This window comes from Leptodactylus fuscus, chromosome 1, assembly GCF_031893055.1.
Source record: "Leptodactylus fuscus isolate aLepFus1 chromosome 1, aLepFus1.hap2, whole genome shotgun sequence".
In the NCBI taxonomy this organism is placed as follows: Eukaryota; Metazoa; Chordata; class Amphibia; order Anura; family Leptodactylidae; genus Leptodactylus; species Leptodactylus fuscus.
The window spans coordinates 34,832,285-34,847,097 of NC_134265.1; the positions used below are offsets into that span (position 1 = coordinate 34,832,285).

The following is a 14,813-nucleotide window of genomic DNA, read 5'->3' on the forward strand; positions in this document are numbered from 1 at the left end:
TAGCATCACTTAGTGTTCCTGCAAAGCAGTAATCAAAGCAAAAGGCGGCTACTTTGAAGAACCGAGAATATAAGACAGATTTTCAGTTGTTTCACACTTTTTTGTTAAGTATATAATTCCACATGTGTTACTTCATAGTTTTGATGCCTTCAGTGGGAATCTACAATTTTTATAGTCATGAAAATACAGAAAACTCTTTGAATGAGAAGGTGTGTCCAAATTTTTGGTCTGTACTGTATGAGAAGATAACACAGAGGTGATGGTCACGGCTCACTTCTGCCCCCTCTCTGCACATTAACCTCTGCAGAGGTCACAGCACGTTCCTACAAAAATCTTGATGGACTTATAATGGAGTCCAGAGTTTTTAAAGGGAGTCTACCACCTTCCCCAAGCATAGTCAACTGCTATTACCTTATTATAGAGCACATAACAGCAATAAACAACCTACCTCTATAATGTATGTTACTTTATAGATATGGAGGCAACCGGTTTAAAGGGATCCTATCATTCAAACACTATTTTTTCTAGGTACCACGTCGGAATAGCTTTAAGAAAGGCTATTATTCTCCTACCTTTTGTTGTCTTCTCCGTGCTGCCATTCACTTGTAATCATGGTTTTTGTCGGTATGCAAATGAGTTCTCTCGCAGCACTGGGGGCGGACCCCAGCGCTCAAACAGCACTGGGGACATCCCTAATGCTGCGCGAGAACTCTCCAGCGATGCCTCCCTATTCTTCAGGAACCCGCCTCTCTGCGCGTCTTCTTCCGTCCTGGGTTTACAATTTTCTAGGCCTGCGCATGCCCGGGCCACAAGAGAATGGCCCCTTACACTGTAAACGGGTTCCTGAAGAAGATGGAGGCGTCGCTGGAGAGTTCTCTCGCAGCATTGGGGACGCCCCCAGTGCTGTGAGAGAACTAATTTGCATACCGACAATAAATGGGATTACAGGAGAATGGCGGCGTGGAGAAGACAACGAAAGGTAAGAGAAGAATAGCCTTGATGTGGTACCTCGAAAAAATTGCATTTGAATGATAGGATCCCTTTAAAGCCTTATTTGGGGGCGGGTCTTCAGCCCTGGGAGCACTGCTCTTGCTGCTCAAGTAGAATGGGTGATGTCATCACAGTGGGAGGATCAACTCCCACTGCATGGGGTGGTGCAGTAGGATATGGTAGGGGGCTGAGTGGCAAAAGCAGTGCTCCACGGAGCTGAAACCCTCCCCCAGTGCACCAACTGACTCATTTACATAAGAACTCAAATCTATAAGTGACATACATAACAAGGATTGAGTATATACTTGGGGGAGATGAAAGACTGATAAGACTTGCAGACTGTGCTGTTCTTGCCATTAAAATAATCAATAAATCCTAATGGTCTGACAATACTGCCAGTGTGAACAGAGCTCTGTCTATCTCTTTCCATATGTTAGTATTATTACTATTATGTATCAGTTGTTCTATTGACATTCAGTAACAAATAGAGCAATTTTGGAAAACTTTTATTGTATGAAATCAGTAAGCAGAGCAAAATGTAATGTAATATTTCATTGTAATCTAATATTTCATTGTAATCTAATATTTTTATGCTATGGAAGCTCTATAGGTTTGCGGCGATGGTCTTGTTTATCCAGCTGACGTAGTCCATGGTCAGGCGGGTGAAGACGGATGCGTGTTTAGGTTTTCCACACACACTTTCCCCAAAAGAAGTGACTCCTCTGTAAATCCCTTTGCAAATTAAAGGACCGCCTGAGTCTCCCTATAATATAAGAGGTAGAAATTACTTTCTGTATGGATACAGGACACTCAAGACCAAGCTGTAGATGGTATAGACAGTTGCCTTGGGCCTAACAGCTTCCATTTCATTCATGTACAATAATACTGTTTGCGCTGATGCTGCAGCGATCACAGGTTGCTCAGCTGGAGGCGCCTGCACAAGAAGGTGACCTGTGAGCTGCAGATGACCGGCTACATGAACTTTGTAGATGACACAGGAACCAGAAGTTACATGTCATATAGGACACTCTCTGGGTGTGGCATTGTATGGGGGTTCACTTTGGGGTGCTTTGTACAGGTGTTGCTGATGATCTGGCTCCGGGTCATGTGACTGACCCAGCTCTACTTCTGCTCTTGTACATAGAGTAGAGCTGAAACCAAGAGTCGGCCGCAGAAACCAAGCACAGTGATCTTCATGTCTATGAATCGGCTCGACAACGTGCCAGTGTGTCATCATTTCGCTTAGTGTTGCATGGGGTATGTTGCAAACAGAGGTGAGATTTGTGAAAGGTAGTGGCGACAAAGAGCAAATCCCCATTAAGTGACTTATGTGGGTGAGACAGTGGTGTCGTGGTAGAGGGTAGTCTCTCAGTGACCCAAAATGGGAAGGACCGGCTGTGAAATCTCTTTGGCACGGCCTGACTTTATGGTAATGTTGTAAACATCGTGACAAAATACAATGATGTGACACAATGTGTGGATCTATTTTGGGTGTAATATTTTTTTATTTTTTCCCTGGCATTAAAGAATTCTGATGGACTCTGCGCTGGACAGACACCCCCGTAGATATGAGCGTAGCCTTACATGAACAACCATATTGCTGACACTTACTGTACAGGTGTCTTGTCCCTTTGGTCCCACAACGGTGCATATTAAATTGTTGGTTATGTTAACACTTTTCCCCCAGTAATTCTGACATTTTTCTCTGTTCAGGACGGTGAGATTCACTTCTCTTAGATAATCGGCTACCATGTTTTTTTCAGTCAATCCCCATCCGGCTGCTTCACAAACCATTCCTGCATCAACGTCATCGAATGTGTCTGGTAATGGGAACAACTTAACAGTTTTCCCAATCTTCGCTTTTCTTCGCAACTGGAATAAAATGACATAAATTGTATCAAATATATTGGGAAGACATTTACTGGAAACCATAGCTTCCCATCTCGCCTGGATTCATGACGTCTGCTCTCTTTAGTAGGTTTCTGAATAAGGCTACTATCTAATGGTGGACAGCAATGGATCCTGCGGGACTCCATTGACTGTACTGGGGTACGTTGGGTGTCCATTACTTTTGCAAACACATCATGGACAAAAAAAGTCAGCTTGCAGGATATTTTTATCCAGAATTTCTGCCAAACTGGACCAGAGCCTCCAAACTGGGAATCTGTTGCAAATGTGAATGTATCCTAATAAAATATTAGCCCTGAGCGGTCGTATAAGAACAACCTTAGAATAAAGTAGGTGACAGCTCCAAATCTGCATGGACCACTGTGTTCAGTAAGGTTATACTCTGAGGACTATGGATAAAAACAACAATGAAAAATGTCAGTGGTGTAACTACCGCCATAGCAGCGGAGGCAGCTGCAACAGGGCCCGGGACATTAGGGGCCCGGTGACAGCTGCTACTGCTGCTATAATTATACTCGGGGGTCTTTTCGGACCCCAGAGTATAATAATTGTTTATGGGTGTCCACAGTGGCACATAATACTGTGTGCAGGGGCCACTATGGGGGATAATACTGTGTTCAGGGGACACTATGGGGGATAATACTGTGTGCAGGGGCCACTATGGGGTATAATACTGTGTGCAGGGGCCACTATGGGGGATAATACTGTGTGCAGGGGACACTATGGGGGATAATACTGTGTGCAGGGGACACTATGGGGGATAATACTGTGTTAAGGGGCCACTATGGGGTATAATAGAACGCACAGAAATGCGTAGGAGGGGGTCGGTCAAGGTTTCCGGCGTCAGTCGGGGGGGGGGGGGATGTCAAAAGTTCACCACGGGGCCCTGCCATTCCTAGTTACGCCCCTGAAAAATGTCCAAAATGGTCTGTTTATTTCACAGCCGCTTTGCCTCTGTCTAGGACCCATTTCCACAGATCCCACGTAGACCCAGGTTTGTTGACAGATCAGTCAAAATGAGTAAAAATAGGACAGTCCTTAAAACAAAACAGACACGTGAATAAGCACATCAATGTGTTGTAAAATTGCCAATTTTTGTGAAGCCTCCTCCTCTCTTCTTACAGTTCTGTGAGTAAGCTGGATACGATACAGACTCTATGTAAACAAAAAGACAGTGAAAAAAAGGAGGAGGACAGCAGTTTAATAGGTTGAGAAAGAATCAGATTTCCTTAATAAGATACATTACAAAGTATCCATGATTCTGTGACTCTTCAGTGTCCTTCTCAGTATTTATCCATAATCTTTTTTATGTAGATTGGGAGCCCCATATGGGGATCACAATGTACTTTTTTTTTTTCCTATCAGTATGTCTTTGTAGAATCGGAGGAAATCCACGCAAACATGGGGAGAACATACAAACTGATGTTGTTCCTGGCAAGATTCAAACCCAGGACTCCAGCACTGCAAGGCTGCAGTGCTAACCACTGAGCCACTGTGTTGCCCCTATTCATTTCCATAAAGGTGACCATAGTAGCCTCCATAGCACGAAACCAACGTTTGCTCCATATGCAAAATGCTTGGTGAATGCTATGGTAGAGCTACAGTATAGTACATGAACAATCATAGGCCGAGTAGGAGATTTCACATGTCAGCTGAAGGTCTTCTTGAGTTAAACATCAATCCTACATGACAATCACCAGCCATGGTAGGAGGGTTTTTTGTGTTCTGCCTTGTATGAACCTGTTCTTAGGACAATTTGTGACCTAGATCCCAACCCATTTTACCAATATTGCAATGAAGTTGAGTAAGCCATATATTGTGTTATTACTGTTATAGATCGTTTGGACCAAAGGCATATTTTTAAGATTCTGGGCCCCATTACAATCATGGCCCCTACCAATCATGTGCCATTTATAGTAGAGGTAGATTTTATGTGACAGAGGGACCAATGGTGTCCCCTTTAGGTGCCAGGACCTGGTAGCAACTGCGACCTCTGCACCCCCTATATCTATACAACTGGTTTGGAGTCGGATCATTCAATATGCAGCAAGTACTCAATATGACTACCATATATCAGAGTGTTCTAGCGCCCCGCGTCATATTTTGTATGGGATGTCTGATTAGATCAGTTTCATGACTGCTTGGGGCCTTTCAGCAGAATCCAACCACCTTCCAATCCCAATGGCCTAGCTATAGTAAACTATGTTGCGCCCTAATCTTGCAGTCATGCTGCTGAAGTTTTTGCAACTTATTCGGTCTACCCCCCAAGTTCCAAATGAGGGATTAAAATGAAGTATTTAGCATGTACCAATAAAATAAGCAACTCAACAGTCCAAGACAGAACTTGCAAGGCATCAGATCTCTTAAAAAGGGTTATCCAAGACAATGATATCACATCCATTGGTCCCATTCCCAAGTCCCATTCAAGTGAATGGGATTGAGCTGCTGCGCGTTCATGACACAGACATGATATTCTTCCTGAGAAGAGGAAGTGGAGCTCTCCATCATAGTCCTGGATAGCCCCCGTAACAGCAGTTATGGTGCTAAGTTTGTAGTTCTTCTCCAGTATCTTTTGATGTAAACTGAAGCATGTGTGATCCCCTATATGAAGCTATTGTCTGCCGATCCTATGACTACAATATATTATAGTGAGTATATGTACAGAATATTCTTACTTGGATAAGTCGAAGGTCGTTTTGAAAAGTGCTATTGTTGTATTTTGGATGTTGGATAGATTCGGAAATGTGAAATCTCTGAATTCCTTTTTCATTCCCTTCCATTGAATGAGCCCCAAGGAGAACGGTTATCCTGCTTCCTTGCCTGGAAATGGACATGACCACTCATTATTGGAAAATGCACATATGAAGACACATATGGTGTGTTTATGTCATACATGTTAAGGAAAGGCCACACATGAGGTCAAAACCTGTCCCCTATACTATTAGTGTACATCTCAGTGGGTTAGGTATCAGCAATTCCTGTGTGGCTAACCCCTGGGATCTCACCAGACATATCCCCAGGTTGTTACCAAGTCTGAAAAGCCCAATGACATCATAATACATCATCTGATCGGTGCTGTCACCCGGAGTATTTTGGTGTTTTGTTTATCCATATCTGTTCAGCTATTCCAAAGATACAACCCCTTTTAGTGTTGTTGCAAATTGGGATCTACTAGGTAAGTGGTTGTAACACTGTGGTGTCTCTGGGGGGGCGGGGGGGTCTCTATGTGCAGTATTGCCCACATAATAAAAGGGCTTATATCTCTGGAATAGCTGAACAGATGTAGATATCAGACAATTGAGCTTTTCAGACCTGGTGACAGGTCCTCTCTTAATGGATGACATAACATATACCGATACCTACTTTTCACAGTGACCTGCAGTTAATATCCAGTTGGGTGCTATTAAAGTTCCTCCACAGATCATTTCTTCTATTTCTGTATCAAATATTATCAGAGCCATGTAAGGCCTGGAGTGAGGCCTAGCTTCATTTCCATGTATGATTTCTACCGTTTTACCTGGGAATCAGAAATATTATTTTATACCATAAAAATAAAATTATCCATTAGAAGTCTATACTAATATCTCAATAACTCAACACTAAGATCACAATAGAAGGATACAAAAAGTTATTATGAGGCCCCATTAAAAAAAAATGGTATCCTGATCCACCATGACCACCACCAATGACCCCGGGAGACTGAAAGGTTGGGAGCATTATTGTCTTCATGCCGTCTCTATCCTCACGAATATTTTTTTAGTGTTCTTCATTTCCTCATCCATTTCTGTTCACCTTAAAGGGGAATTCCCATGACGCTTGTTCACTAACCTGCAGGCTGTTGTGCTCTCTTCACTTCCTGCTTTTCTTGGCACATTGGTAGGCGGGGTTTCACTTGCACGGGATTGGTTGTAAATGAATTACCACAGTGTGAAGCTGATGTAGCAGAGCTGGATTTGAGTCAGTTTGCATTACATACAGAGGTAACGGACTCCCTATCTCAGCCCTTATCAGCCAAATTCAATTAAACCGACTGATAAGAGCTCAGAAATCCCGAAGCTCTCTGAGAAGCTCCGTGTAACATCTCTGCCTGTTCGGGCCTCTGCGCCACCCTCTGCTCGCGTGCTGCGGCGAAGGAGGCGTGTTCAGTTTGATAATCTGCTTAAAGTTTTTAGTTGCACTGTGTGAACACGGCTCTAGTCCTTAATTGGATTTGCACCACACCCGTCTTCTGCCAAGGTTGCCTCTGTCCATTAAGTGGTTAATCTGGCCTTGCCCTGTGATTGACAGCCTGCCTTCCTGTGAACTCCATGGGCGGGTTCTTCCTCCCTATTTAGCCTTGGTTCCCATTCACACCAGTGCTTGTTATTGCCGTGCGCATACCTGCTCTTACTGTCCCTGTTTTGCTTATACTGTTATACTTGACCTTTGGCTTTCCTCATTGACTATTCTCTTGACTCCGATTTGGCACTGCATCGCTCTCCTGTTACCGAACCCTGGCTAGCTGACCTTCCGTTGTTGTTGTTCGTCTTGTCTGCGTTTTGTGTTTCACGTACTCAGGGAGGGACTGTCCTCGTGGTTGTCGCCTATTACCTAGGATAGGGTCTGGCAATAGGAAGGGAAAGTGGGGGGCTTCAGCTTAGGGCTTACTGTCTCTTGTGCCCCTCCCAGGGATTAACAGTTCTGGGAATTGCTGTCTTAGCAATTCCCTTACATAATAACAAGCCGAAAACCTACATCCATTGCTTCCCTACAGACAGCATGGATCCTATTCAGTGCTTTGCAGCCAAGTTGGAGGGATTGACAGGCCTGGTAGCTGAGCTAGCTAAGCAGGTTCAGACCCTAACTGAGGCTGCTGCATCATCCCCAGCTGTTTTGGCACCTTATAAGGTCAAGATGTTACTCCCGGACCGTTTCTCAGGGGACCGTGAAAAATTTGAGACGTTCAGGGAGTCTTGTCGCCTGTATTTTCGGATTAATCCACATGTGACTCAGGCCCAAATGGTGGGAGTGGTTATATCTCTTTTACAGGGGGACCCACAAGCTTGGGCCCTTAAACTCCCTGCTGAGGCTGAGGAGTGGGTTGATGTGGAAAAAAATTTTAAGTCCCTGGGCTCTATCTATGCTGAACCAGACCACATTGCGCTTGCGGAATCTCAACTCCTCACCATGCGGCAGGGAAAACGCTCTGCAGAGGAGTATTGCGCAGAGTTCCGTAAGTACAGTGTAACAGCAGGTTGGTGTGAGTCAGCGCTAAAAGCTCACTTTAAAAAAGGGCTATGTGATCGTGTTAAGGAGCTCTGGGTTGGTCACCCAGATCCCCGACTCTTGAGAAGGCCATGACTTTGGCGGTCCGTATTGACCGTAAGATCCGGGAAAATTTAAAAGAGAGAGTAGGGCCTGTTGCCTCCAAGTTTTCTGTCTCTTCCTCTCTCTCCTCTGAAAAACCTACCTTTCCTCCCGTCACTTCTGGTGAGGAACCCATGCAACTGGGAGCTATGGACGCCAAGACACGACGAGAGCATCGTCTCAGGAATAACCTGCGCCTGTACTGTGGTTCCTCTGGTCATGTCATCCGAGACTGCTCTATCAGACCATTGTCACCTGCGAAAAAACTTCAGTGCCTGAGTGGTAATCAGAAGAACCACTCAGGCAACCAGGTATTTGGGGGGAATAACAATAAGATGATGTTATCTGTGTCTTTGTCCTCTGGGGACAGATCTGTTTCTGGCAAGGCCCTAGTTGACTCTGGGTCTGCAGCAAATTTTATTAAATATTCAGTTGTTGAATCTTTGGGCATTGAGCTTTTGCCACTTGACACACCTATGTCTGTTACGGGAGCGGATTCTACTCCACTGGCCAGGGGTAAAGTCAGTTTTAAAACCCCCTTGATCTCTTTGCAAGTGGGTTCTACACATTCAGAGGTCATAAGCCTTTTTGTTATGGAGAATCTCTCTGCTGATGTTATTTTGGGGTTCCCCTGGCTGAAGCTCCATAACCCTATTTTGGATTGGGGTAAAAAGGAGTTGGTAAAGTGGGGAGATCAGTGCTCATCTCACTGTATTGCTTTACATTCTGTAGATTGTGTCACTGAGGAGAAGGTCTCAGCTACTAAAAGTTGGGAGCGCCCCTCTGGTATTAAAACCTGGTGGTATCAGAAATGCCGGATGAATAAAAAATGTTTGCCTGGTTCTCAAGCGTCTGTGGTTCAAGCAGAACCAAAATACAAGGCAGGGAAAACTCAGAATCCCTCTACAACTGGTTTGTCTGGTGAGGGTCCGGTGGCCCCTCATAAAAGGGGGGGTACTGTAACATCTCTGCCTGTTTGGGCCTCTGCGCCACCCTCTGCTCGCGTGCTGCGGCGAAGGAGGCGTGTGCAGTTTGATAATCTGCTTAAAGTTTTTAGTTGCACTGTGTGAACACGGCTCTAGTCCTTAATTGGATTTGCACCACACCCATCTTCTGCCAAGGTTGCCTCTGTCCATTAAGCGGTTAATCTGGCCTTGCCCTGTGATTGACAGCCTGCCTTCCTGTGAACTCCATGGGCGGGTTCTTCCTCCCTATTTAGCCTTGGTTCCCATTCACACCAGTGCTTGTTATTGCCGTGTGCATACCTGCTCTTACTGTCCCTGTTTTGCTTATACTGTTATACTTGACCTTTGGCTTTCCTCATTGACTATTCTCTTGACTCCGATTTGGCACTGCATCGCTCTCCTGTTACCGAACCCTGACTAGCTGACCTCCCGTTGTTGTTGTTCGTCTTGTCTGCGTTTTGTGTTTCACGTATTCAGGGAGGGACTGTCCTCGTGGTTGTTGCCTATTACCTAGGATAGGGTCTGGCAATAGGAAGGGAAAGCGGGGGGCTTCAGCTTAGGGCTCACTGTCTCTTGTGCCCCTCCCAGGGATTAACAGTTCTGGGAATTGCTGTCTTAGCAATTCCCTTACACTCCGCTACTTAAAAGACAAAACAGCTCAGAGCTGCTCCCAGCCCCTCCCTCCCCCCTGAGAGCAGTCAGCTACATCACTTGACAAATGGGCAGATAATCCCAAGCGCCATAGAAACGGAGTGTAAACAATGAAGTGAATAAATTAAGATAGCGGCCAAACAAAGCAGTTGTGATAAAGCAATGCATTTAGGAAAAGTCTTAAATCCACATAAACTAGCAGTATAGATAGGATCCTTGCGATCTTTTAACTCCTTTAACTCCCTGCCTTTCAAAATCTATAACTTTGTAATTTTCCATTCACAGAGCTATATGAGGGTTTATTTTTTTATGGGATAAATTGTAATTCGTAATTGCACTGTTTAATATTCCATACAATGGACTGGGAAGCTACAAAAAAAAATTAGAATGGGGTGGAATTAGAGAAAAGACACATCTATCTATCTATCTATCTATCTATCTATCTATATATATATTTTATTTTTTTAAACTTTGTGATAATAGGAAAGGAGGTGATTTAAAATTTTGGGGGTTTTATATTTTAAAAAACTTTCAAAATTCTGTACATTTTTTAACCTTTGATCATAGGAATACAGAAGGGAGATTAGGGGGCCTAAAACTAAAAAAAAGTAGGGAGTTGGAGTTGGTGGAAGAGGTGAGAGGTCCTTGTTTGATATAAGTCACATATGTTTTTCACATTGACTACTTAATTAAAAAAAAAACTAAAAAAATATTCTCTTGGTACCTATTCTCTTGGTCCTTCATGCCGCCCTCCAGCTAAAAATCCTACCTATAGGCAAAGTGGCTCATTGGCACGCTCTGTCCCTGGTACCCAATGCTGGGCACTTACCCCAACATGTCACCTGACTATCAAAAAAAGTTGCATAATAGAAGAACTTAAGAAAATGAAGATATATCTCCCTACCTTCAGAGCCCAGCAGACATGCTGCAGAAAGAAGCAGGACAAGAAAACTTTTCATGGTAGTTGAATTAGTAATGTTTTGGTCTGCGGGTCCTTATATATATATATATGTATGTGCCTGGTACAGATTAATCTTATCTGCTCATGTAGCGAGTCACCCCGTGACACATGTAATCACACCCCCGGCACACGATTCTAGTGATGATGGTGTGTAGTATACCGCTATGACTCACGTTATATTACATATCTCTGACAGTTGATTTCTGTGGTATTTCATAAGAGGATATTCCAAGGATCTAACCATAAATACTCTAGATTAAAAAAAAAATTCTTTTTGCAATGTGAAAATTCGCACAGAAAAAATGTTTTATGATTAAAAAAGTAGATATTTATTTCTATAAAAAATGAACTAAAATGCAGCAATACTCACTTTATAAGCCTAAACCTAGGCAGAAGAGAGGTAAGTCTGTATAGTATAGGTTCCCATTGCAATGAGTGCGGATGGGCTCTCACGGTTATATCAAACTGCACTAAGAACCTCACATTGATGTACACAGTGGCTGCACCAGATTATCCAAAGTGTCTGATATTGTTTGGAAATCTGGTGTAATTTTAGACTATGTAGCCTAACCTCTTATTAGGTGTCTTAGTTTACAACAGAATTTTGGCTGAAATTTTGGCGCCCGAGTACAATAGGAAAAATATTTCACCTTGGGAAACAGATTTGCATATTTTTCCCATAATCCCCCCATTGGAGCTAAAATGGCTTTTTGTAAGACTCCATACACATAAGAAGGTGGTCTCTCCTTAGGGAGTGAAATTACCCCCAGAATCTGGTCTAGAAGTCTCTCATCTCTGCCAAGTCAGTGTTCCCTATGCTGTGCTGAAGAGATCCAACCAGATTGAAACAGCACTGTCCACAGCTGGGATAATGACTTGGCAAAATTCTGCATCTTAGCAGTAAAGGCTTGTTGGAAAGTCGGACATGATGTTCAAGAGAGCTACCCCTAGAGGGCAGCAAACATAGGCATTGTTTCCCTATTTACATCTTAGGAAACAGATTAGCATGTTTTTCCCATGATTCCCCCAGTAGAGCTAAAATGGCTTTTTGTTAGACTCCATACGACTGAGAAGGTGATCTCTCCTTAGGGAGTGACATTATCCCCAAAAGCTCAAAAAGAATAGGTCATCAATATCTGATCTATGAGGTTCTGACACCCTGACCCCACAGAGATCCACTGCTCTAGGAGACTTTGGGAGCCGTAACATGATGCAGTGTACGGAAAGCGATCCAGGCTGCTCCTATTTAAGTAACTCCCCAGTGTCATCCTTATACAGTGGGGCGCTGCAGCTCCGCTCCTATTACTTGTATAGGACCAGCCTGCACACACTCCCTACCACTGCAGCAGCTGCCGGAATAGCTGATTTGTGTTGGCCCTCCTTGGATCAGATACCGAAGACCTATCCTGTGGATACATCATCAGTATGAAAAATATTTTCAGAGCTGGAAAATTATTGTTTGCCCTCTCTAGGGTGCTGCTGCATATTTGAATTTGCTTGTATTGTACCCATAGCATGCACCTGTGTATGTTTATTTACTATGGCGGTGCTGCCTGATTTTCATCTCCGTTACCTTTTCCTATTATTTAGATGTTATTTTAGATGTTGGATTAGGTGTTGGCAAGAGGAGGCTAATATAAAATGGTCTCTTGTTCGGGACTCTCATCTAGTAGACGGAGTGATGAATTTTTGCAGACTGTTTCCCTCTGTAGTTCCCACTACATTCATGTACTAGGGCAGCCCATTGATTTCCGTGTGAATTGATGCTTTCTTCTTATCTGTTCCCTCACAGGTTAGGAATGGATAATCCCATCAAGTGGGCACCCATGGATCAGTTTATTGGTAGGGGATCCTTTTACCAACAAGTGGATTATCCAGTGAACCATGGCAACTACAGAAGGTTGATCCATGCCTAAATGTTGGATATTATATATGTAATGCTTACCTAGGCTCTCTTCCCCCAGTTTGTATTCCCTACATCTACTTTAGTCGGTGGGCAGTCAAGTTTATGGAGATCCTATCTTGGACCTGGTCTGTCATTCCAGAAGACTAAGGATTGAGCCAGAATTGCAGAGTAGTTTGGAACCAGGGGCACACATACCACCCCCCTACATTTTAGATACGGACACCCTTAAGGACACCAGATCCTGAGAAATACAAAGTGACAAACAAACTTTTAAAACTTAACACATTGTGACATACTGTACTAATAAAGTGCCTGGCTTAGTTGACCCAACCTAATATAAAAAAAAAAACATAACTAAGCCATCCAAATTTACACTTCTAAGACCCCAGAATATAATGATCGGAGACCCAGGTGAGGATATAAACATAAAAAACACTGTTACTTACATCTCCCTGGCTCCAGCGCACTCCCCATAGATGTTGGCCATCTTCAATGATGTACGGGACATCATGTAAGTAGGGGCTTGCGTCGCAACACATAAGGATGGAAGCAAACCCTAGCCCATGTGATGTCTGGGACGTCAGCAAGTAGGCCTGAAGTCTTCCAGAGCCAGGAGAGGTAAGTAACACTGTTTTTTTATGTTTCCTCACCTCTCCTGGCCCTGAAAAGAGTATAATGGTAGTGTTTGTGGAATTCACGAGCCCACATCCTCACTTACCAATCCCCCGCTCCTGTTCACAGCCGCCTCCGCAGAAGGGATAGCGTCGACAGCCGTGAGCTGGAGCCAGAATTGGTAAGTAAATAGTGCCCGCTACCTGCTAGAGTTACTCTAACAGGTAACAGCCTATTAAAATAAAAAAAACAAAAATGCCGCGGTAGCGGCTACCGCCAGGACCCCTAATGTCCCTGGCCCTGTGACAACCTTTACTGGTACTACCCCGGTAGTTACGCCCCTGACACCCGGTGAGTGGTAGCCCAGGATCAGTTGCGACAGACAGTGCATCCCCAGAAGAAGTGTGTCATTCATTGACAACTGGAAGAGTTGTCCTATACCATAACATTTGCAGAATCTGCGGTGTGAAGCGGTGTGTTTTTTCTCTGCTTGTGGAACTCCAGGTGACTTATCATAGTATCTGGTTAGCGGGTCTGTGATAGCTGGATGGAAGAGCATTGAACGTGGTGGCCATACACATTGGGGATCGCCTGACCATCTGATCTGTATATGGGGAGTCTCCAATTTAGGGAAAGAAGGAACTTGGATTTCAATACATTCAATTGTTTTGTTCTTTTGTCTGGTAGTGGCTTTCTCCCTATTCAGAACACATGCATGCTTAGCCAAGTCATGAGGTTTGAGGATGTGTATGACCGGGGTCAGGAAGGATATTTGTACTTTCTATTGTTTGTATATACTTTACTTGTTGCTGCATCTCCAAGTGTCCGTCTCAGTTTATGCTGTATATATATCAATATATTGTAAGCTGATGGCTGGTCAAGTAATGGAAGGGGTGTACATCTCACCCAGACTACTGGGTGGGTGAGATGAGAAAACTCCAGGAGTGTTTATTCTCAGCAGACAAGTTTCTTTTGCTGAGCTTTTTGGTAAATGCTCAGTATTGGGCTGGATTTTTAGGAATCACAGGTAAGTTGGTAGTGGGACCTGTCATTTCACCTCCCTCCAGTCCACACTTTGGGGATGTTCCGGCAGCGACTCAGCTGCAGAGAGTCTCCTCGTCAAGGAGGCTTAAGAAGTCACTCCAGCAGCAACACTTGGGCAGAGCTTGGCTGGAGAGTCACAGAGAGGTCATATTTTTGGAGCTGAGTGATTCAACTGGTTTTTGGATTTCTGTTATTCTAGGTGAGGTAACCTATTCTATGTTTAGTTAGAGCCTAGCCGGGCAGGTATTTATCATCAGACTGTGGTTCCTAGAGCCAACCAGTAAATTAATTCTGGGTTTTGGGGCCCCACTATACCTGCAAATATTACTAGATCACAAATTCCTAAATTGTTGCCAACAAAAATGTAGTTTTCAAGAGCAGCTGCAGCCCGGTCATGGTCTCCGATGATTTCTCTTCTGGGGTCCTTCAT

At 43.9% G+C, this 14,813-nt stretch overlaps 1 protein-coding gene across 1 annotated transcript; it reads right to left on the reverse strand.

The window, feature by feature from the left end:
- Positions 1–1,573: 1,573 nt before the first annotated feature.
- LOC142189556 (mast cell protease 3-like) lies at positions 1,574–14,813 on the reverse strand. Its single transcript, XM_075262168.1, has 6 exons — positions 14,699–14,813; positions 10,765–10,845; positions 6,262–6,415; positions 5,574–5,718; positions 2,602–2,862; positions 1,574–1,753 (listed from the first exon to the last, which is right to left on the reverse strand). Exons 1-6 carry the CDS (start codon positions 14,811–14,813, stop codon positions 1,595–1,597), a joined length of 915 nt encoding a protein of 304 aa, XP_075118269.1. The 3' UTR covers positions 1,574–1,594.

What these genes read in the sequence shown, in the direction of transcription:
- LOC142189556 (XM_075262168.1), bottom strand. Translation starts at nt 14,813, where the DNA reads ATGAAGGACCCCAGAAGAGAAATCATCGGAGACCATGACCGGGCTGCA. An exon ending in TGATCTAGTAATATTTGCAG is followed by an intron (nt 10,846 to 14,698) that starts GTATAGTGGGGC and finishes AAGGACCCGCAG; the next exon opens with ACCAAAACATTACTAATTCA. An exon ending in ACTGCAGGTCACTGTGAAAA is followed by an intron (nt 5,719 to 6,261) that starts GTAGGTATCGGT and finishes GTCCATTTCCAG; the next exon opens with GCAAGGAAGCAGGATAACCG.